At 40.3% G+C, this 24662-nt stretch overlaps 2 protein-coding genes, 1 long non-coding RNA gene and 1 pseudogene across 6 annotated transcripts; 1 reads left to right on the top strand and 3 right to left on the bottom strand.

The window, feature by feature from the left end:
• LOC142898342 (tripartite motif-containing protein 16-like) overlaps positions 1-12734 on the bottom strand; it is an 87747-nt pseudogene extending 75013 nt beyond the window's left edge.
• On the bottom strand, positions 701-7797 carry slc6a20 (solute carrier family 6 member 20). Its single transcript, XM_076040709.1, has 11 exons — positions 7558-7797; positions 5063-5203; positions 4798-4889; positions 4332-4559; positions 3668-3778; positions 3342-3583; positions 2961-3123; positions 2630-2831; positions 2195-2354; positions 1723-1888; positions 701-1160 (listed from the first exon to the last, which is right to left on the bottom strand). Exons 1-11 carry the CDS (start codon positions 7679-7681, stop codon positions 987-989), a joined length of 1803 nt encoding a protein of 600 aa, XP_075896824.1. The 5' UTR covers positions 7682-7797; the 3' UTR covers positions 701-986.
• Positions 12735-12982: 248 nt separating the features above from the next.
• LOC142898009 (uncharacterized) lies at positions 12983-24559 on the top strand. Of its 2 annotated transcripts, none has more exons than XR_012928517.1 (3): positions 12983-13125; positions 19363-19466; positions 24287-24559. It is a non-coding gene; the product is annotated as an uncharacterized LOC142898009 (long non-coding RNA). The 2 variants fall into 2 exon arrangements; XR_012928518.1 differs by lacking the exon at positions 12983-13125 and adding an exon at positions 13329-13378.
• tcaim (T cell activation inhibitor, mitochondrial) lies at positions 15216-23732 on the bottom strand. Of its 3 annotated transcripts, none has more exons than XM_076040711.1 (12): positions 23640-23732; positions 22168-22288; positions 21778-21835; positions 21114-21246; positions 20840-20990; positions 20495-20750; positions 19899-20021; positions 19672-19769; positions 17412-17503; positions 17099-17331; positions 16885-17016; positions 15216-16081 (listed from the first exon to the last, which is right to left on the bottom strand). In XM_076040711.1, exons 2-12 carry the CDS (start codon positions 22253-22255, stop codon positions 15856-15858), a joined length of 1590 nt encoding a protein of 529 aa, XP_075896826.1. In that variant the 5' UTR covers positions 22256-22288; positions 23640-23732; the 3' UTR covers positions 15216-15855. The 3 variants fall into 3 exon arrangements, with proteins under 3 accessions (XP_075896826.1, XP_075896827.1, XP_075896825.1); XM_076040712.1 differs by having other exon boundaries at positions 23646-23724; XM_076040710.1 differs by lacking the exon at positions 23640-23732 and adding an exon at positions 23477-23613.
• Positions 24560-24662: the final 103 nt, after the last annotated feature.

Raw genomic sequence — 24662 nt, 5'->3', positions numbered from 1 at the left:
ATATATTTTTCACTTTAATGGTGAAAAATGCAAAGTAGTGTCTTGTGTATTGGTTTGTTTCTTTTCTTTAAATGCAATTTTAGTTGCTTTTTTACCTTCGTGTAATTTGGCTGACAACCCAATATGAATTAAGCCATACCGCATTTACTGCATATAGCAGAACTTTTATACTATTGCTTGTGCTGCGTTGTCGCCTACCTCCTGCTGTGTGAGGTCAGGTCTTAGCAAATGTGGGGACTCATTGGGCCTCCTAGCAAAAACCTGCAAGACGAACCACAGCCTCAGCTTTAATCAAGAACTTTTTATTAATACAGTGCTAAATCACAGCCAAAGGCTTCTCGGAGAACTTTGCACCATCAGTAGAAAAACCAACTGGACCCTCCAACGTTAAGTTCACAGTGTAGCCTACATATCACCGCAACGCCAGCTGGAAGTGCCTAAACATGCCCAAAGGTGGCGCACTGCGTCTTACTCAAAAAAATTTTGCACCTCCACTTGTCACTTTAGCAAGCAACCAACCCCCATCACCCCACCCCACCCCACCCCATTCCATAACAAACCTGGCAGACACCATCCTGTTTTATGAATGCACATTTCTCACTGAGCCTACAGTGTAAAGATCTGCATCTCCATTTAAGCAACAGTCATTTATCGTGACCGCGCAATTATCAAAAATCACAAAATCATTGAAAGCAGCAAGTATTTATCAAACTTTATTTGGACATAACATGTAAGAATATAGGCTACTTTAATTTGACATTTTTTCTAAAAAAATATTTGCACAGAATCAATATATATAAAAAAACAATCATTATCAAATGCACTCAACAGTGAACAATGATGGATTAGAAGTGATTTCCCTCCAAAGTCGAATTCTTCCAGTGAGAAAGATCATTTTTATACATAAAGCAGTAAAAACACTAAATACATGTATCTCAATCTCAAATTTCTACAGAGAAGAGCTCATTGTGAAATGCTTCTTCCAGTTACTGCACAGTCTCTATCTTAATTGTATGCTGCTTCTCATGTTGGTTTCCAAGTTTCCTTTTCCTGCAGTAGACATATAATGCTGTCAGGGGAACACAGCTGATAGATGATACCAAAAGCAGCCCAATGAAGAGTTGGCCAAAGACGGGATATGCCTCTGGATTTGATTTTCCCTGAGGAATGAACAATTAAAGTTAATACGTGTCCTGAAACACAAATGAAAATCATCCTGCCAATATAGAAAGCATCATTCTAAATATCTATCATGTAGAAATATGGAACAGAGAGCATCTGCCTTTGTTATTGCAAGTACGCTAACACTTGTCCTCGTCTCATAGGAGCATGCTGAAGAGTCTATGGCCCCGTTTGCACAAAGGCGGCATTTCTTGAAACCGACCATTTTCGGACACACATCCGAAAGAAACGTGCTCACATATAGCTGTCACACGAGAATGCTGGATATGCAGCAGTACCTATACCAGGCCCTGTTTGGCGCTGTGAGTTTACTTCCAGGATATGGAAGATGAAGTAGATGAAGACCTAGGGCACGACTTAATTACAGAGGTAGCAGCTCTGAGCAACCACTGTCTCCCACAGAACGACATCATTGAAGGACAGAAGAGACGCTGTGGTCTGTCTGTCCATCTGTCTATCACTCTATAAATTTTGCATTTTCCTGAAGAAAGGATACATTTTTTTTTTTTTTTTAAAGTTGAAAATTCAAACTTGGCTTACAATTTCTTTGTCCCACGCTTGGTAGGTAGGCGACCCTCCTTGGATGTAGTTAACAATGTAGTATATAAAGAGGACAATAAGAAGAACAGGACTAACTACGAGCCACGTAATCTTCAAGTACCAGTTGGGGCGATGACCAATCATGTCCTCTATATCTTTTTCGAACCTGAAACAAGTCAATGCACGACAAGTAAATGCCACAATACAGGAACACTCTTGTTTTTACATATGCTATTTATGATTAATATATTAATATATATGTATATATATATATATATATATATATATATATATATATATATATATATATATATATATATATATATATATATATATATATGTATTATATAAATATAATTTCAGAACATTGTTTTGTGCAATTATTAAGGTTTCAAATGAAAATTTTAAAAACTAGCAACTTGCTGGCACTTTGAATTTAGATTTGGTTTCTAACGCGATGAGATGCACAAACCTTTTAATCCCATAGATGTAACTGACAGTTATGACTTCAATGAGGACGACGAAAAGCAGGGAGAATGATGCAGCGTAATCATTGAATATAGTAAACCAGTAACTTCCGGATGTGGTTGTAAAGCCCAGGCCGATAAGAAAACAGAATATGCACACCAAGCCTAAAGGCAAAAACACAACACGTTAAATACCAGTGTACAAAGATGATATCATCAAAGAGTAGGAAATCACATTGTTATCAAGACTTAAATCGAATTTTGAATAAGGCTTTCTTTGTCCTTTCTTCAACTGGTAACCGTTCAATTCAAAGGCGGACGATTGCAAAGCTGTTAACGTTCTCAATAAAAAAACGACACGTAAAACTACGAATACAATCCTTCTTTTTCAACGCTGAACTCGTGGCGGTATCAACATCAAAAATGTGTTCTGACGTTACCGTTAATCAACTCGGTGCTCACTCGGGAGAAGATCTTGAAGTCTCGGAGCGGGGTAATGATGGCAGTAATGTTTCCCAACATACTGCCAACCCCCAAAAGCAGGAGCATCGCGAAGTAGAGCACTGACCAGATCTGAGACACAGGCATATTTTTAATTGCTTCGCTGTACATTATGAAAGCAAGACCTGGTCCCTCTGCTGCCTGGAAACACAAAATGAGGAGGGGAAAAACACAGTTAGGGATTGTAGGAGAATTGTTGCCTCGTCCTTTGATTCTCTATCAGTGGAAGCTTTTGGCATTTTAAGATTAATGCCACGGTGAAGAACGCACATTTTGTAGTTCGCTGTCCAGGTCACAGGTTTCCAGTTTGTCAGCAATTTCTTCAAACTCCTTGGGGTATGTTGCGTTCAGCGTCTCAATCCAGTCCATGACATTGTGTATCGTGACGTTGGCCTCTGCCAGATCAAAGGTATTCATAACAAGGACACGGGTCCTGAAAGAAAAAATAAAACAAAACAGAGTTAATCTAACACGCAACATGCAACATCCACATGTTGTAAACCTTTTTCGAGGTTCATTCTACTCTTTCAATTCAATTGCTAGCTAGGGTTGGTTCCATCCTATTTTACTCAGTTTAGCAACTCCCCCAATCCCAATAGAGTCTCTGAATCTGTTGAGGATTGCCTTATTGTGAAGAAACCCAAGACTTACCTTTCTAAACAGTTCTCAAAGTTGACAGTGGCCTTGAACCCATAGATGGCAAAGGTGACAATGCAAGCAAATATGGAAGTGCTGCTGTTAATTAGGGAGACAGCAATTGCCTGCCGCTCAAAGTTATTGTTGTACTGGTTGTAGCTCGCAAAAGCGATGAGTGATCCAAAACCCAATCCCAGAGAGAAAAAAATTTGAGTGGCTGCGTTGATCCATGTGGCAGGGTTAGCAAGCTCTTCCAACTGTTAGCAAACAAATTTAAAAAATCAACACTCAGTATTTTGTACTTGATTTGAATTTGAATCAAATGTATGATATTAACGTACCTTAGGTGTGAACATATAAGTTATACCAGTGAAGGCCCCGTGAAGAGTTAAGCCTCGGATCAAGTAGATCAAAAGGACCACATATGGAAACGTTGCTGTGAAGTACACCACCTACAAATGAGGAAAAACACAAACTGTGAATTTCAAACCGAACTCTTAACAAGCAATTTCCCTTTCAAGCTCTTTCAGAGCACTAAGCTAACCAACAAGGTGAACAAATTGCTCTTGGGTTAAAGGTGACCAGAATTCTCTGTAACTTCCTCATTGAAGCTGCACTAACCTTTCTGTAAACGTTAAAATATGTTGTTAATAAGCTGATCACACACTAAAATATTTGGACGAATACTCTTGAACATACACGTTACCTCTTGATAATCTCATAAGAAAGCATAGCATTAGTTTTCATTGCTACACGGACGATACACATCTTTCAATTAAACCTGATATTGTGGATCATTGCGTTTAACTAGAGACTTGCCTAAAAGTGCTCTACCACAGATGAAATAACAACAATAATGAATTTCCAAAACTGTCAAAATAAAGACATTTTTTTTTTTTTTTACAAATACTGTATATTATATATATAATATAAAAATATAATATTGAGCTGAATCCAGTGTTCGCTTCGATTGTTTTTTTGTTTTTTCAAACAGAATGCTCTCACCTTTCCAGTTGACTTTACACCTTTGCTAACAAAAAGATATGTCAACATCCAGCATAGCAAAAGGCACAGTGCCTGTCCTGTGTGAATGCCACCGTTTTCTTCAATAGATGAAGAGATGTTCAGTGTTTGCCTGTAAAAGAAGTACTGGGTGGGAGTTGCCTTTTCACACTCCTCATCTGGTCCTGTCAGGTTCGCATTGAGGGGGCAGTTAGCCCAAGGCAACACTGACTGAAAATAAAAACAGAGCAGTAAATGAGGAGGAGCTCCAATGCATCTGCACAACAGTCTCTCTCTCTCTCACTCTCTCTCGCTCTCTCACTCTCTCGCTCTCTCACTCTCTCGCTCACACACACACACACACACGCACACACACACACACACACACACACACACACACACACACACACACACACACACAAATAAATATGATAATCTTTAGTGTTAAATATGTTAATCAGGAGCTCACTTGAAATGAATTAAAGAGGTACCAGAAACTCCATGCATTGATGATGTTGTAATAGAGACACAGATACAGGGACGTCACAACACTAGCAAGACCTAATAAAAGAAAGAAGTAAACAAAAGCAAGAGAATTTTAAATACTTTCTGTGTATAAATGCAAAATATAAAAATGTGGCACGACATGATGATGATTGTATTGCCTATTGGAAGACTCCCGATCCATACCCACAATGTTACAAGCTCAGCGATTTGTCTCAGAAGTCACTTACCTACTCCTCCCAAATAAGGGCTTATGGCTGACCACGCCCCAATACTGCCCAATCTCATCTTCTGACCAATAGCGAGCTCCATGTAGAATAAGGGAATACCTTCGAGCACCAGCATGATGAGGTATGGAATCAAAAAGCCCCCTGAAAATATAGAAATGGCATGATCTATACATGAATATCAACACACACACACACGCACGCACACACAAAAACCGCGCACGCTCCGAGTACCTTGCCCGGGTATGCTGTTGAGTCTTATTTCATGATCCTGAATCACTAGTGTTGCTGATGGTGGTGGATGGTGGGAGTGGTGGTGTAGCTGCTTAGGGTCTGTTTGACTCAAACCAGACAACAAAATTTGAAACAATATTTCTTCCTTTCTCTCCTACTGACTGCGGATGACCGAAAGCAGCGTTCAACAGGAGATATTTTATTTTTATTATTAGATATTTTTGGAGGAGTCTGTGCTAGGATGCTCAATGTACTGCCGCTCACTGTACACTATTCACTGCAGAAACACCTGTAAAACCAAACACAAACCCTCAGTGAACAAATGCATCAGTGTACAATAAAGTCTGATGAGGAGATTCCCAGTGTGCAACGCCTGCTGGCAGTTGTTTGTAACTTCGGGTCGGCGTGTCAGTAGCCGATGAAATGCAGTTCACCATCTAACAGAGTGGCCAAAAAGTAGTCAAGTAGTCCCCAAACAAAGCAAATGTGCTGATTTTAATTTCTGATGCCAACACCAATGAGCTGTCATGTCCACTCGGGCACTTAGAAGCTTGTGTGCGTGTAGCTTATTGCTGAGTGTAGCTGCAGCATGGGAGCAATGCGGCAGGCAGTCAACATTTGAAACGTCAATATCTCTCGTGGGCCATTACACCCAGCTACAGTATCCACAGCAGACAGACAGGAGGTGGGAGGGGCAACAACGTAGGTTCATATTGAGGCAGGCCTCCTATTATGGTAGAGCGCAGCACAAAATTGAGCCAATCGGACGAAAGGATGGGTTGACCTCCCACGCATCCAGTGATTATACTTGTCTTCTCAGTGGGAACCTGGTCAATCCTTTCAGTATTCTGTTTTTCAATAAATTAGAACTAAACATTTCAATGTGTTTGTTGATTTTTGTAGTTGTTTTTTTTCAGTTTTCAGAAAGAGTGGACCAGAATAACCGTGAAAAACCAATGTTTTGGAAATTAATATGTGAAAACTAAAGTAAAAAAACAAACAAACTGAAAGGTTTATTTTTCGTTTGTGTGATATTGAACGTGACAAGCGACGTGAGCAGGACAACTGCAGGGTTTAGCCCGGGTTCTTTCTGTCCAATGAAACTGGTTAAATTAACCTGCTCGAGAGCCCAGTCAGTTTTTTCCTTCTTGACAGTAAATTTCCTTCTCTTTTTCAGGGTGGCAGAGACTGAAAGATCTGAATGTCACAAAACCAAAGCAAATGTTCAAAGATTACAGATTTATTTTTTTTCTTCCATTTTTCATTTTCCATAACATAACATTTGTATGTTTTTGTCTGTTTTTCTGTTCCAGTGATCAGTTCCAGAAATGAATAACAAAACACATGTGAGTAATATAAATGTAAATGAATGCATACAAACTCAGACAGGCTGGATGCAAGCGAGGTTAACTTAAGTAAGTAAGTTTGTCAAGTTTAAATATATTGTCTTCTTTTCTTCTTTCATGTACGTGCGCACACATGCACGCGCACACACACACACACACACACACACACACACACACACACAGATAATGCAATTATTGCCTCCAATAATTTTACAGTTTATTATCTTTCCGCCATGTGTTTTAATCATCTGTATACAAATGCCGATATGATTTAGTAATCGACTCCACATGTGTCACGTCGTCACAGGTTTAGCTTGCCTTTGTTTCAAATCGGTAAAATCATCGTCATTCCCACTTGCCTTTTCATCGTGCCGTACCTGCATGTCATTGTAGCATTAACTTTTTTAAACTTTATTATGCTGACAAGTACGCCAAACTGAAGTATCAGCTAAAACTATTAGGTCACAACAACAACACCTTTTGACGTTTCACTGGTGTGGTTTTAGTAGAGTTCAAAGTCTGTAGATAGGCTACATTAGTAAATGAATATTCACTGATTCACAGTGTATCTTCCTGGTTCTGCCCTCTGTTTATGACTGCCGGTCTGTCTTTATAGTGCGCTTTTAACTTGGAGTAAACCCAGTGTTAAACAATCACTCTTGTTGATAAGGTTTCGTTTGGAATTCTACCGGCAGAAACAATTGCGCCACATGACTTAGATAACAGCAAAACATCTTTGTATAACTCATAGATACATTAGTTGTCTTTTTTTCACGACATTTGAAAGTAAAAAAACAAACAAAAAAGTATCGAGGCTGCAGCGTGATGTAAAAAGTAACAGCAACAACAACAACAACAACAACAACAACAACAACAACAACAATATTCATTCAAGTGTGGTCTCAAGGCTGGTCTTACCTCCACCGTGCATCTGGCACAGGTATGGGAAACGCCACACGTTCCCAAGTCCGACTGCGTATGACACACATGCCAGGAGGAATTCTCTTGGGCTATCCCAGTTCTCTCTTGCCTCTTTGGCCATGTCAGCGTCTTCTTGCAGGATCTCTCTGGTTCAGAGCTTCACTCCCGAAAAATGCAACGAGGAATGATGAGCAGCTCAATGGGAGCGCGTGCAATCACTGGTGTGAAACCGTGGGCGTCCAGTGGGCGTTTAGTGGGCGTCTTTGACTCTGTTGGGTGGTCAGCAGGAAGGAGGAGGTTCGTTCTCTCCCTCCCTCCCTCCCTCCCTCTCCCTCTCTTTCACTCTTTTCTTCTCACTCTAAATTAATACAATCGCGCCATGTATGAGAATAGAGATAGAAAAGAATAGATCTACTTTATTGATCCCGACTTCGGAACCCACACTGTTGCAGCACTAAAAAAAATAAAAAAATAAACTATGCAGTAATTATAGTAAATACAAGAAACATATGAGTCCATCTATATACAACAAACAAACAAGAGCAGATGCAGATTAACATGAAATGGAGGAAAAACTAATCAATTGAAAGATTGGCAGATTTCATGGCACCTAACAACAACAAGCTAGCTGAAATATGATTGGATAAAACCTCTACCGTAATATGTGACAATGGAATCAACGCAACCAAGTGGATGTTATGTAATGTGAAAAGAACAGACTTTGGAGAATAACTTTTTTTTTTATCACATCTACTGGAAAATGTACTATTCTAAGTATCTGGCCTGCAGTGAAGGCAGTGAAGGCTCTGACAGCCCGCCACTGGGACGGTCTAGTTGTGAGGAAACAAGCTTAGTGCTCCCACTGACTCAGTGTTATGGTGTACCAACCCTTAACCCTCATCCTGATATTTGTTTCAGTCTAATTGTTTTATTTTGCAACCCACCCCCCTCCAACACCCCACCACCACCACCACCTCCACCACCACCTTAGCCCCGGACACACGCAGACACACATAACGGCACACACACAAACCTTGAAGACAAGTCTGTGAAAATATGGCCTTTCATTACATTAGCCCCTAGTGCAAAAAAGGTTGGGGGCACAAGTGGATGTCGTGTTCAAAACTGTCAAAGTTCGTCTGTCAGGGGTGGGGAAATTTGATTAATGGGCCACAATGGGTTCTAAAATTTGACAGAGGGGCCGGAAGCAGGAGCAGATGGAAGGAAAAAAAATATACCATGGAAAATGTAGAAAACGTGCTTTAATGTGTATTGAAAATGAACCAAAGTGCAACAACAAAACGTGTATCTTTGAAGTCCCACAATATTTTTCTCTTTATTGAAATGACTCTTAAAACACTGAAAGAAAATGATGAAACACAGCTTTTTTATGACTTACTTACCATTAATATAATATCTTGAAGTTGGGCGGGCTGGATTAAAAAGCTCAACGGGCCGCATATGGGCCCTGGGCCATTGTTTGCCCATGCCTGGTCTATGTGAATTCATTGCGGGGACCGAGTGGTAACCTGTATATCACAGCCTACATAGAATTCCGCAGTAGCAGTAGGCATTGCATTTTAAGCACACATCCAAAAGGAGTTCTGTACCAGAGCGAGGATTTAACCATTGACGCCACATTCAAGGGATGACCTTGTTTTGAGCAGCAGGGGTTCTGTCTTTGCAGAAAATTTCAAGCTGTCACAGCAGGTTCCTGGAACCTTCTGCCATTTTACCCAGCTGTGAAAACTCAGGCAGTCATCAACAGCAAATTCTTTCAAATTATATATGAATAAGTTATTTTTTGGGGGGGATTACTCCCGTTTTAAGAGGCATATTATGGCACATGTGGCAATATTTTGTATCCATTTGGAGAAAACCAAAACAATGGGATTTGTTATCAGAACATGACTGTCGTCCCCCTTTCCAGCTATTGGTCACATTGTATTATTCATACAAATCATGTTTAATATGATTGACAATTGTTAAAAGGACAAGGTGAACAAAAGCATGACAGAGTGAACAAGGACACAACACAGTGGACATATGGAGTAGAAAACAAACCAATGAAAAAAAAAATGAAAATGTTTGAATTTAAAATTCTAATTCAACTCTTTTTATTGAAGAGTCTATTAAGACCTGGCAAAGGGACTGCCGATAGAATTTAGCCTTCAGGTAACTTGTGTATATTTACTTTCTCATGGAAATGTTGATTAATGTACTTTGTCCCTTTTTTAAAAAATAAAGAACTTGAATTTCTGAACCACGGCAGGTTCTGAAGACGTGGGAGGAAATAGTCGGTCAAATCTTTGAACGAGTTCAGCTGTGGTAGCTGAAAAGTTCAGCAAAAAATTGACACCAGGAAGATGTTGATGCAATCTTGTTACAACCATTCAGTTAACACAGTTCACACTGTGTTTGCATTCAGTATTAGGTTGAGACCTTCTCTGGTCCTGGACACCACCAAGGCTGTCGCGGGCCTCCAGTTGTGTTTTTAGTTTTAATGGACAGTAGCCCATGAAAACAAAACTACAGAAATGTCTAATTTGTTTCTGAAGAATGATATTGATAGTTATGTTTTGTTTTTTTTTTCTTAAAAAAAAGGAATTTCTGAATGATGTTTTGTATTTCCAAAACAGAAATACACAGTTTGTGTATTTAATTTATTTTATCATTTCTATCTGGACAGCAGCAAAAAGAGTCCACTGCTATTAAGTCCATTTAAACTTTAAATCAATTTTATTCTAGTTTCCATTGGTAGTCCCTTTGCCAGAGAATCAGGAATTGTATTCTATTTTATTTAAATTAGAGATCCTCCTGATTACTTGAAAAGCACATTTGCGAATATATTCAGCACAACTTAATCAATAAAAGTGCATACTCGCAATTTTATTTATTTAAAGGAAATATACTAATCTTTTACCAATATAAAAATCATAAATGAGGCATATCATATTTGATGAGGAATCAAAAATGTACCTTATTTTTTTTTAAACTAATACAAATCAACAAAGTTGAAGCAATTACCATGATTGTTTTACCTTATTTTCCAGCTCAGTAAAGCAGCTTTTCTTTCTTTTCTTTTTTTGCCTATTCAAGATTGGTTGATTTCTTCTTATCAAAGTTAGCTTTTTTGTTTCTGAACCTCCAAAATGTTACGTTTCCGAAGATCATGTTCAATCTGCTATAAGTCATTGGTCTTTTTTCATTGAGATTCTTCTCTTGCCCAGCTCTTTCCACTTTTCTTTGCTTTGAAAATCTTGTACTCCTTCGTTTGATTTTGTTCGTCTTTCCCACCACTGGAGGGCACCCTCAAACAACATTTGGATTGCACCTTCGATTTAAAGCAAACTTGGTATTTATTCACATTTTTCCAAAACAGACAACAAAACAGACAACAATAAATAAATAAATAAATAAAATAAAAAGTCATTTTCAGTTTTCACATCACCTAAATTAAACAAAAGAGTTTATTTTATGTGGGTTTCATCATTTCAGACAACATGCAGATTTGGTTCCTTCAAACATAATGACAGAAGAATCAAAACTGAGGATTCAGCCAGACGTCACAACTCAGCTGAGCATCCATCCCATGCACAAATTCCAGCATGCATCGGCTCAGTAAAGGTGGTCTGGACTGTATGGAAGAGTTCCATGGTTCCACAGACAGCGTAGAAGGACAGGACACCTTTGCTCTGGTCCAAGTACACCCCTATTCTGGAGGACAAAGGTGCGTAGATATGAGTGTTGTTGCGGTTGTGACGAATAATATATCCTCTAGGCCAACAAAATAACATCCAGGACTTTTCAAAGGCTTCACTTCCAGATTCAGCTTCCTCTGACCTTTTCATTCTGCTAATAGACCTGTGGGTCACTATTACACCGGACCTATGTCCTAGCTCCACCTCCCAGTAAAATTGTCCAGTCAGCCTCTCTTTACTCAGGGCCACACGTCTGTCAATGAATCTGTCTGGATGGTCAGGGTAAGGCTGTTCTTCATTCACATGTGTAATTTTTCTGTTCCCCTCAGTTAATAACAGATGCCTGCATGCTGTGTTTGGATCCAGAGTGATTGGGCGCGAATGCATGAGGAAGTCCTCTCTGACACTGAGTCCTGTTTGGAAAACATCAATGTTGCACACTCTTCTTGAGATGTCCACCTGTGTCTCCATCAGCAATTCCTGTATTTTATTTCTGAGTTTGGACACAGCTCCCGTCACCTCCTCAAAGTGTCCCAGTGGACGGCTATTCAGCCTGGTGGCGTCAGAGTCTACCTTCCACAGAGTTCTCCAGTAGGAGCTGATCTGATCGCAACACTTGTCGAGATCCCGTGTGCGAGAGATCCTCTCCAGCCACGCACCTCTCCTCTTCAGCTCAGTGATCGTCTGCTCCAGCTCCTTCTGGAGCTCTTTGACTCGACTCACTTCTGCTTCCTGCCTGGATCTGACCTACCGCTGCACCTCAGAGCGTCTTTCCTCCAGCAGACGGATCATAAGGGTGAAGATTTCCTCGCTGCTCTTCACTGCTTCATCAGCAGAATTGTCAATGTCCTTCAACTCCTTTTGAAGCACCTTCAGGTCCTCCTCTCTGTCATGGATTAATTGCTGAAATTCCTTCCTGTGCTGCTCCTGCGCTCTGCCCAGACATTGCAATTATCATATGGGGTGGGTTCATCGGTCTACACAAAAAACAGTGGAAACAGATTTCCTGCTGATCAGTACGACAGAACTCCTTCCTCAACTCATCATGGCAAACGCAGATGCGCTCTTGGAGCTCCTGGGTGGGTTCCACCAGCTTGTATCTCTGAAATGCTGAAGACTGATGATGTGGCTGGAGGTGAGAGTTTCCTCCCAGTGCAGACATCACAGGCCACATCTTCATCTCCAGCATAGCAGTGATAAGCAGGAGATGCCTGTCTGGCATGAGTCTGGTCTTCTCCAGGGCCTCCACTAAGGCTGCTAGCATAGTGCTCTTCTCCAACACAGGCCTCGGGTTGAAGCTCCTGCTACACTGAGGGCAGCTGTAGATTCTCCTCTCCTCCTCTGCATCCCAGGGTTTCTAATACACTCGCGGCAGTAGCTGTGTCCACACGGAGTCGTGACCGGAGCCTTCAGAAGATCCAGACAGAGGCAACAAGAGAAGGCGTTCCTCTCCAGCTTCACTTTCTGCGCCATTTCGCCTCTCTGGGAGCGACCGAGCCGATTGAAAAAATGCCGTCTACGCGTGCTCACGGACTGAGTCCCGCGCTCTCAAATGCGGAAATACTTTGAACTGAGGGGAGGAATTTTCAAACCGGACTATGATTGGCTGCGAGGAAAGAGGCCTTTTCCCCAGTCGACAATCGCGACGAGGTTAAAATAAAGTTTGGACTAAAATAATCCTTGGTGGGATTCTGTATGCAGTCGGAGCGGCTGCGAAGCTCAAACCCTCTCGGTCACCAAGCGACATAGAAACAACAGCAGGTCCCCGTAACTCGTGTCTGTGGAGAGGGACTTGTATTTGCGCAGCCGGAAGCTGTGCGTCTCTCTCCCCCCTTCCTTCCTCCACTTCCGGCTGTAGCTACAGGTCGTTACGTTCTTAATGTTAAGAGGAAGTCAACCCGCTGCAGCCTGGTCTCGAGCCTCGTGATAGAATATATAGGCTTTTCGACCCCACTATTTTTTTGGAGGGCGGGGCTAGGAGGTGTTTTACTTCCTTTTCAGTTGCTGTTCGCCGTAATTGACGCTGGTGTTCGGAGTTTGCTATGCTGTAGGCTTCTTGGATGTGCATTACTTTGTGTCGTGGATTATCCTCCTTGCCTTTCAGACACATCCATCCAGTAGGTCTCCCTCCTCTTCCAACTGTATGGATTGTTATTTATTTTAACTGTTTGTTTTGGGAGAATTGTTCATCATCATCATCATAAACAACAACAACAACAACAACAACAACAACAACAATAATAACAATAATAATAATAATAATGATAATTTTACATATATGCATCCAACATTTGATAAAGTTTTGGTTTTATTTGATTAAAGCCCCAAACTCCAGATGGCTTCAGGCAGCAAGATGAACAGGTGACAACTGACAATCACTTCCAAAATACAGACGGCAGCCAGGGGAAGACATACCGGAAGAAAGACCATCGGCAAGCAACAAAAAGAACCAGACAAATCATCATAACACCACATACAACAGACATCACAAAAACACAGAGTATTTTTGTTAGATGTATATTACTGAGATAAGCTGAAATTGTCAAAGGAAATACCACTTATCTATTAATTGATAACTGATCAATTTGGGCTGTGCTGTAAAGTTCAGGTAAATCCTTGTTGGTCTTCAAAAAGTAATATGAATAGAAAGAAAATTTTATTTTTTAGTTTGGACTGATGTCAACCAAAAAAGCAGCCATATCCATTTTGTGCTCATCTTGCAGAAAAAATGAAAACTCTGTTGCTCTCTGACTCTTGACCTGCTTTAAGAAAGCTGTTATTTCTTTTCGAATAGACCAGAAACGTCCCAGTAAATTGCCTCTAATCAGCCAGCTCACATTGTTATGCAGTAGCAGGTCATTGGCATTTGCCTCTGCCTAAACATCTTCCAGAAATTCTCTCTGGAGACGATGCCGATGGGATGAGGATGTCCTAAGTAAGTTGATGATCATTGTGTTCATTACCTTTGCAAAATGTTCTGATAAAGTGGCACACAAAACAGTCTGATGGATGAAACTTTAGCAGTTGTAATGGTTAGTACCTAGTGAAAGTGCCCACAGACTGAGCCAACCTGACCTAAGTTGAGAAATGCTAGTGGAAATGTTCTCTGAGGCTCTAACATATCACCATCACCAATGTTTCATTAATTATCTTGTAACCAGACTTCAAGGTTTCAAGGTTTCAAGTGATGCCCAGTCACACAGATGGCTTTCCTGGCTGGTAAGCATTAGTCAGCGTTTTGGATTTTGGTCTTCCTTCACAAGCAATAATGGTTACAGTGATTGGGCGGAACTACACGTCAGACTTTAAATACAAGTCAAAGTCCTGCTACATGCAAAAGTTTGCAGATGTTTGTGCCATTGTGCACTATCGAATCAGACAAGAGACTGATCAAGGACTTTCACACATGGTGCAATTCTAACCATCTTCACCATAACACCAACCAAAGAGATGGCGGTGGACTTCAGCCACCCCAGGCCTCACCCGGAGGCAATGATAGTTGTCCATACGATATGAGCCAATGAACACTGGCCATGAAGACAGGCTCTCTTGTTGGCACAGAACAGGACAGTCTAACATCTGTGACAGAGTGACAGACAGTGACTGTCAGTGATAGACAATCCGCTGCACAGCACCATCCACTATAGATACAGCTTCAGTGACAAGCTGCTGTCAATGTGCTGGTCCAGTGTTTATTGTCTCAGATGAGGAGTCCTATAGCAGAGGTTAAACGGGGATCAGCTTTGGCCAACAGCATTCCACTTTTTGTTGACTCATGACTTCCTCTAGGTTCACCGGAGGGTTATCATGCAATAAACATTCCATCTGCTCCAAAGGGTAACATCCAGATGTGATGATACCGCACTAGTTTATTGTATTATTGTTTATTGGAGTTTATTGGAGTCTTAGAACAGGACGTCAAGAAGGCAATAAGGCAATAAGGAAACAGTCAATCATATCCACAGTCATAATCATGATCATCCTTTATTGTCATTGTAAAAGGTGCCAACAACAAAATTGATGAGGCTCTCTATTCAGTACAGCAGAAGACAACAGAATAAATAAAGAATGGCAGAACAAATAAATTGCTAAAGTTATGAAGCGGTCAGACAACACAGTGCTCAGTTATTGAGCAGCCTGATTGCCCATTGATAGAAAGTGAAAGAAAGAAGTGTCCGGGATGAGAAGGGTTGGACAGGATCCGACTCTTTTCACCAAGTGTTATTTGTCACATTTACAAGGGAGATAATGGCTATAAAAAAATAAAAAAAAATAAGACAAACAAATCCTAATTTTATGCCATGTTCCATCTACATTTAATCAGCCACAGTTGCATCTTTGGCGATGCTTACACTTCTGTTGTAATCTCACAAGTGTTATCTTTATTCTGAGACCAAGATAATGACAATAAACTTTGTAATTGCTGGGATATAGCCTTTATATTCTCAGCATGTCAGTTTTTGAGTATTGGCCTCAAAAATGGTTCAGGGAAGAAGAGGTTCATGACCATTTGTCAATAGTATGCTGTCCCACCGCATTGTTTTTCTTGCAAGTCTAAGGGGCAACCATATGTTTTTTTTTGTCCGTCCCCGTCCTAACTCTTCCAGTCCCAGGGGATACATATATCGCCATCCTGTTTGACAGAGAAGAAATTGGAAACACATACATTAAGGCCTTCCATGAGGGGAAAACGCTCCTCCAGCAGTCTTTGACAGCACAAAATCATCTGGCTCGTCGTGATGCCAGGTTCCTTGGTTAGGCTCCTCAAAGATAGTTTTTGGATACACAGTTTTGATGTAGCCTCCTCCTCTGCCTCCATTCTGGATAAAGGCAAGAAAGAGCACAAAACAGGTGATACATTACAATGGCGTAAGATGAGTTGCGAGCCTCGGACCCTTTCTCAGTGAAATTTGGATGTTCCCCCGGTGTCTGCAATGGGTTTTTATTGAAGTACTCCATTATCCTCCCACAGTCAAAAGACATGCACGTTAGGCTAACAGGCAACTGCCAGCAAATTGTTAAACAGCACAACACTGTAAACGTACATGGAGCCATCAAGAAAACTGCACACAGGAAGGCCTTGAGCTCATCTCATATCTAGGCACATATAATAATATCTCCCCAATATGTATTCCGCCGTTCCGGTATTAAGATGAGGATTTCAAAGTAAAGTACATAATAATGAATTTAATCTGACTCCAATTAAAAAGTGACTTTACTTTTATACATTGATTGAAAGGAATGCTTAACTAATAATTTAAGAATATAGACTCTGTAATAATTAAATTCTAGTGATCTGACATTAGTCTTCAGTTCAGGGATGGCTCATACACATTAACAAAACTATTCAGTTTATTTATTTAACATGGAAGAATGGCCTTGATGTCTGGGTTGCAGTATTCAGAGATTATCGAACATGATACCCAATCTTATCTATCCAACTCAGAGGTTAAGGGTTTGAATAATGTCCAGTGAAATTTACCATATCACTAAGGCCATTGGGATTCTGATTAATCCCTATACAATCATGCAAATTCGAGGAGTAACAATAGGTGAGATGGAAAACATTCCTGGATGTGTATTTGACTGTCTTACACCCAGAAAAAAAAACTGTCCGACTCACTGGTTTCGATGCTGAGTGCGCCGTCTGGCCTCGATGGCATTGCTCTTGAGAAAGAACTGAAGCCTGGAAAGTTCAAAGCCTATTGGGATAATAAAGTGTCCCATCTCGTGCAGACTTGGTTCAGTTGGATCACTGGGGAGACACATTAGAAATGATTGGTCAAAAGAACACAATAAAGAGTGGCATATTTAAGAACTGCAAATTCACTGCATACTTCTCCAACAGCAGACTTAGGCCCTGAAGGCTCCTGGGGTGAAGGCGAAGGCATTGGGACAATATGTTTTCATGAAAGACGCTGAGGGCAGTGTAGTGTTCCGCTATTCCCCGGGCTGATCCAAGCCTCTCCGACAGGATAACTTCAGCCCCACCGAGCATAAATCTGATTCTTTCTTTCATCCACTCCGTCTGCCGCAGTAGACTACTGACGCCGTAGGCTTGCTCAAACAACTAAATGAACACAAGTGGAGGATATATCAGAAACACAAGGGAAACCCAGATCACATGTATAGCAACAAGTTGGCACCAACCTTGGTCCACTGATGATGGACATCCATTGTTCCCAGCATGATGTGTCCAAAAGCATTCATGCCTGACTGGTCAGCAAACTCGAGGGTGAGTCCTGAAGGAAACACATTTAAAGGGAAAAAAAAAAGAAAAGAAAAGAACAATGTTACTTTTGTGCTAATGGTTTCTAAATACCAAACACTTTGCAAAATTATCATGTCAGATGATTCTTATTTCACCTCTTCACTACACATATAAGATATTGTTCATTAAAGTTGAACTATTTGTGGCCGACAGATCATTTATTTCAACTCAAATTAAGACTACAATTTAGGGCTGGACTAAAACTCATATAGTCATATATTTAGGCTCAATAGTGACATATGATATATATATCGCACCCTTTTTTACGAAAAGGAAGCCAAAAGCCAAATATGACGTCAATATTTCAATGAACAGTTGCAAAAACAAATAAATAAATCGGTTTCTTCACCTGGTTCAAGAATAAATGCTTAGCTATTTAACAGACAGTAATGAATCATGGCATTTTGAATCTTTATCTATATACTATTTACACACATATACACACACAAACATGTATCTGTACATGAATAAGTATGTGGAGGTTTACCTATGCTGATAAACAATGTATAAACTTATGTATTAGTCTTAAGCGTGTGTTCACTTACAGGGATATACTGTCTACACAAAATATATTTATGTGTGTGTGTGTGTGTGTGTGTGTGTGTGTGTGTGTGTGTGCGTGTGTGTTGGTGTATTGATACAAATAGGCATGCATATGTGTAGTGTCATGACCCTTTGGTGGTGATAATTGTGGTTATTGCATAGCATGCAAAATCGGTTTGAAGAAAACTGATGAGTCATGCGTTAAACTGTTCCCAACAATTCCCATCTGTACCTCTTGAGGTCAGCGTTGCTTCACTTAACCTCCATCACCATCACCTCTGCAGTTCGCATCCTCCACCCCAAAACTGGAGCGGAGGATGCAATAACTTCTCTGCTGCATAGGCCTTACACTTGGGCAGCACTGTGAGAGTCCTGTTTATGACTGTCCAACACACGTGGTCAATGCACTACTTAACCAACCCCCTTGGTACATCTTTAAGACCATCTGAAAGTCCTTCTCCACAGTCTCACCGATCTCCTCCCGAGGTCAAATGTTTGCCTGAGTGACCACCTGGGCCACGTTCCACTTGCCTTGCTGGAACCCTCCCGCTGCCCCCAAGACTCCTACAGGCTCGATAGGACTTTAGGTTTCCAGGGTTGCCACCACTATAGGGAGATTTGTCCAGACAGTCCCAGCAGGACTCGACAATACCATTGGGCCTGTCAGGACTGACTGAGATCCTACCCCACCATTGTAGCCAACCGACCAAAAGAGTGAAGGTCAATTGACAGGGTCACTCGTCCACTCCACCCACGGGTTCAAGACAAAATGACAAGACGCCAACCTTTTCTATGTTTGTACCTGTTGCAGGTATTAAGGTTACAGTTGACAATTAGCATTGGCAGAGATTGAATGCTAAATTATTCAGAAAGTTTTCCATGAGCACAAACAACAAACCTAGTAGTGCAGCCGAGTCCCAATGCTGTTGCAGTGCACCAGTATCCTAGAGCTGCCACCCGCTGCAAAACTAAAACCTCCTGGACGACTTTTTCATTATGGGTCACTCTGTCTTGCTCCCTCTGAATTTTGCACAAAAAACGTCTGCACCTGTCTTTTGCACATCTCCTCGTGTGTTTGTTGTCTAGAGACTGAGTTGAATGTTTCTTGTAATTACTGTTTAGTTTATTTTTTGTATTACTTTTAGTGCTGCAACTGTGTAGTTTCCCAATTTGAATCATACATAAAGTACATCTGTTCTATCTATGGTCTACTAATTTGTCCGTGGCACTGTTTTACAAGCAATTTCAAGCAATTTTTATTTTTTTAGATTATAATTATCTTTAAAGATTTTTGTGAAGGAGTCCTTCTCATGTTTCCTTACTCCATGTCCAATCAGTTACATCCATTCTGCTGACATCACATTTTTGACTTGACTTGGAACTCTGGCCAAGTAAGTGCCAAGAAAGTGCCACTCAAGTTTCTTTCTTTCTTCCTTTTTTTTTTTTTAATGTATATGGTCACTTTCCAAGTAAATAATAATGAATATCAATAGTTATTATAATGCTAAAATGTTTAAAGTACAGTTTTCTCTTTTGCACGGCATGTTTTCCTCCTTTAAAATGGTGCAATTTTTGTGCATATCATTGTTTTATTACCCTGAAGATTGTTCAGAGCTTCAGGGTTCTGTTCAGCCAGGCGAGTGAGACTTTGAAGCTGGCTGCACCTGTGGGCCAGTCCCCAGCCTCGCTGCCATCTAATAAAAAAAAAAACAAGATGTACACAAAGAATTAACTTCATCCCCAAAAAAAATAATTTTCAGAATAAAATTAAGTTTGCTTAGTTGTACTATTTCCCTCAGTTAGGTTCTGTCATTTGAGTATACCTGATATCTGTCAAATTAAAGTTGTAACATATTTCTTTCTTCAGTCTGTTCAGCTCTTCCACCCGAGGAAGACTGCCAATTTGCTTCCTCATTGCCTCAGCAGCATTGTTTTTCAGCCACAAACTAATAAGGGAGACAAAAACAGTTAGACCACTACACCACGATTCCCTTACAACTAACTAAAGTTCATTACTCATAAAAAAAAAAATCTTACTACGATGTATATCATGATGTGAATCTTTTATATAACACATGGCATATGCTGTACAGTTAGCAATGAAGCTAACTCTTAAAGTCAGTGATTAGATGTTCTAATGTTGACTTCTCCATTGCTACGTTCGTGAAGGTTATTGAGGTTCCAGATGGGATTTCAGAATGTACCTAAGATAAACACACTGAACCTAGACAACTAAAAATGTTGGTTCAATGACAGTTTGTATTTAAACAGTCCTATTATCATACCGTTTACATTTTGAAACCAGCCCAAGGTGACGCTGTGTGTGCGTGTGTGTGTGTGTGTGTGTGTGTGTGTGTGTGTGTGTGAGAGTGTGCATACATAGAAAACACATACAAGGTACAGAGGCTATCGTCCTGACCTAAGTGTAGGCGCTTTTATTTTGGTGTGCTGCAGTTCTTGCTCAAAGTCCCTGAAGCCACTGAAGGTGTAGGACGTGTTAACTTTGGTGCCAGGCCTGTAGAATGGCGACCCTGATTGATGAGGCCTTTTAGACGCGCTGGGAGTTGCTTTTAGATGCACAACGTGATCAGTTGGTAGGCTGCAGGATCTCAAGATGTTCTTCACTGTGCTCAAGACATCATTGGTGTGGAGAGTGAAACTCACTGACCTAAATCCTGAAAAACATGAAAACATTTTTAGAGTTTTATTTTTATTTATTTTTTTTAGAAGAAACATTTTTCATACTTAGAAGAATAAAGTGTACCTGGGGGGCAGGTGCCTTTTTGCACATCACTGTTGTCCTTTGTGTCTCTGACATAAAAAGTCAGCTTCACTGGCTGAATAGAGTAGCCTCCAAACTTGTTCAAGCGTTCAAGATAGCCGTTTAACTTTTGTAAAGAGTTCTCATTCACCTCCTGAACACAACAGAACACAACATCTCAGCCACAAAATTTGAAAGTCGACACACACCTACAAACAATTCTATCTTTTTTTGATTTGCTTAAAGGTAAAGTGATTTAAAGTGACAGAGGACGAACCCTTTCCCTTGGATACTGGCAAAAAAAGTCGGGGTGGACTGCAAAATAAAACGGCCTCAGTGCGTTAACGGTGTCTGCACCCGACAGACGTCTCTGCTGAGCTAAACGTAGTGCCACGTGTTTTCTCTTCATCCTGCAAAGAAAACAAACATATATATATAAAGTCAATACAAGGCATACTCCAGAGAGAAGATGTATCACTAAACTAATAACAAAAAAAGATCTACTGCCTTATTGATCCTAACCTGGGAAATTCATTTTCACAATGTGGTGAGGAGCATCGCTGTCATGCTGAGTGAGTACTTTGATACATGATGTGTGTGTGTGTGTGTGTGTGTGTGTGTGTGTGTGTGTATGTGTGTGTGTGTGTGTGTGTACATACATACATATGCATATAAATACTGTATACACATGTATATATACACACACACACACACACACACACACACACACACACACACACACACACACATATATATATACATCATCAGCTCATCCATATATATACACACATACATATACACATACACACACTCATGTATATACATATATACTATATATACATATACACACACACATATATATATGACTTGACTATATATATACATATATATATATATAACTGCAGGATACACCATGCATGATGCAATCAAATCATTGTTACCTGACAATACATCCCAGAAGGTAAGCGGCAGACATCAATGAGGTGTCTCTCGTGGCCTCTGTGCAAAGTAATGTCATATGTCAGAGCAGCTACAAACATGTTTATACATATGTTGAATTTTAAGTACATTATTAATACAAAGCAATGGGGGCATTTCAAAGTAAGCGTCAAAAACTTCTGAGTTCTCTGCGGAACACACAGAGAACAGATATTCTTGCACCTAAATATTGGTAACAACAGCACATTTTGGGAAAGAGCCGTTTCACAAATACGTCCAGCATTAAATGTATTTATACAATCACAGCTGGCAGCGTAATGGTGTGGCCCTCTGTAAAAATGAGTTTGACACCGCTGCTTTTGGAGCAAAATAGAAACAAATGTCACTCGCACCTGTTAGCCCTGCAGTTATCTCCACGTCCTGACGGTGTGGCCGGCAGCAGCGGCCCTCACTCACATCGCTCGCAGATATCTTGTGCATGCACGAACAACGGGGCGAGGGAAGCTCATGAGCCTGCAAAGAAAACATTGATCAGTGGTCAGCAAACTTAATAATTATTATTATTAAATATCTATCTATCTATCTATCTATCTATCTATCTATCTATCTATCTATCAGTGGTTTTCGTTTTTCTGTGTGTGTGGGTTTTTTTTTAACCCATACGATGAGAGAAGATATTTAGAAGAAGACACTGAGTTCGCCTGCCTGAGATCTCCAGACTCCAGATAAGGAGTTCCAGAACTGAGGGACCTGACCAACAAAGACCTGGTCACGTTTAGTGACAAGACTAGAATTTGGAACTGATATTTGGGCGCCGCTGGTGGACCTAGGGCAGGGATCAGACTTATTAGTTATATATGTGTGAGCAGGTCACATATAGAAACAGGAGTCAGAGACAGAAAATTTTGCTATTTGCATCAAAAATCAGCTGCAGGATTAATCATTTAAAAAAAAAAAAGAAATCTCGATTCATACTTGCAGCGATCTCATTTCTAAATGTTGACGACTTCATTATTTTTTTCATTCTGTGATTGTTCAGTTGTTGTCCGTATCATTGTATAGTCTGTACTTCATTTCATTCTTGTAATAACTGTATAGTTTATTTTGTGTATTGGTATTAGTGCTGCAATAGGGTAGTTTCCCAATTCGGGATCAATAGAGTGCATCTATTCTATTATATTCTATATTATAGAGTATCCTGAACTTAAACTATTGATAAAATTGCAGTTTGTCAGGCAAAGTAAAACAGTAAAACGAGCAATATGAAATGAAACAAAATCAGAAATCCATTCATCTTTAATCATTATCATTTGCTTCTTGGAAATACTGCGCGACTGCGCGAAGTTCATAACCTGTTAACGCATGTGTTGTTTATTTTTCTTAGTGCCAAAGGACGGGAGTTGAAACTTGACAGTAGCTTGAATCTCCGGCTTTGGAACATCCGTCACATCAACTCGTTTATCACAATACTGTGTTGATATGCATTGTCAAACTACATAACTACAACTATGCATCTTTCGGAACCTTATATCACTCAGCGGTTGTACTTATGTAACGGGGTGCAAAGCAGCAGGTCCTTTGCCCCAATAGACTGGGCAGCAGCAGCAACAACAACAACAACAACAAGCAAAACCAGCATGCTGATATCTTTGGACTTTGCGTAGCTCAGCTGTTTAGCGTCTACATTACAATTCAACAAACGTGTAACAAACTACAAACGGCAGGTCTGTACAGGGAGCTTAATAACAGCTGCGCTGCAGAAAGTCCCCCTATGCACAGATTTGTCATAACAACAATGTGGTCGACTGGCGTGAAGTGCTGACAACCCAAATATCACAGTGAGGTGACTGCTGCGTTCACATACACTTACGAGTCCTAGGTTCTTCTTCCTCTTCCTCTTCTTCTTCTTCCTCTTCCTCTTCTTCTTCTTCTTCCTCTTCTTCCTCTTCTTCTTCGGTTTACGACGGGTGGCAACCAACTTGATGGGTGCATTAGCGCCACCCACAATGCTGGTGTTTGGAACAGAGTAACGACTTCTTCTTTCTCAATACTACTACTACTACTACTACTACTACTACTACTACTACTACTAATAATAATAATAATAATAATAATAATAATAATAATAATAATAATAATAATAATAATAATAAACGAAATGTTAATTCTTTAAGAACTTAAATAATGCTTTATATAGAACTAACTTTTTATTCAATATTTTATTTATTTAATATCATTTTCAGACTAAAACTTCTACACCACTTCCTCTTATTTCCTTTTTCGGCTGTTCTAACCCCTAATCTCCGTCTTTGACGTAGATTTCCAGCTGCTTCTCTTGGTCAGAACTGAAAATGAGATGATTTTAGCAGAATGTCAGGCTAACTGATTGATATAGTCTTATACATACATATACTTTATATGTGTGTTTTTGTCCTGAGGCTCTTTCATGTTTTGTCATATCTTTATTGTTCAGTGTGTTGACTTTACACCCTGTTCCATCTGTTTCATCAGCCTGCTGCCATGGTGAACACCAAGGACCTGGTGAGGGTGGAGGTGCTCTCCAGCAGAGCAACATGGGCATAAAGGCCTCTTTTCGTGAAGAGAAAAAGGCCTTTCCTCCTTCATATCCGCAATAGCTGGTGATGGCAACATTCTGCATGGAATGATATAGGTCCATTCTGCCTTCTCTGCCCCACCCATCCCCTGAGTGAAAGGTGCGTAGTTACCTTTTTATTTCTCCTAAGGTCGACTCAGTCTCCCCAGCAGAAAGGTGACTTCTCTCTCTCTCTCCCTCTATATTTTTTGCATTTTCTCTTCACCTGCAACCTAAAGGTCAAAGCAGATGAGCACCCTCTGGAGGCTGGATCTGCTATAGGTTTCTTCCCAC

Source organism: Nelusetta ayraudi, unplaced genomic scaffold (genome assembly GCF_046127955.1).
Source record: "Nelusetta ayraudi isolate G7.1 ecotype Tasmania unplaced genomic scaffold, CSIRO-AGI_Nayr_v1 ptg000063l, whole genome shotgun sequence".
Taxonomy (NCBI): domain Eukaryota; kingdom Metazoa; phylum Chordata; class Actinopteri; order Tetraodontiformes; family Monacanthidae; genus Nelusetta; species Nelusetta ayraudi.
Note: the sequence above shows the minus strand (reverse complement) of the source record. Positions and strands in the feature narration are given on the sequence as shown.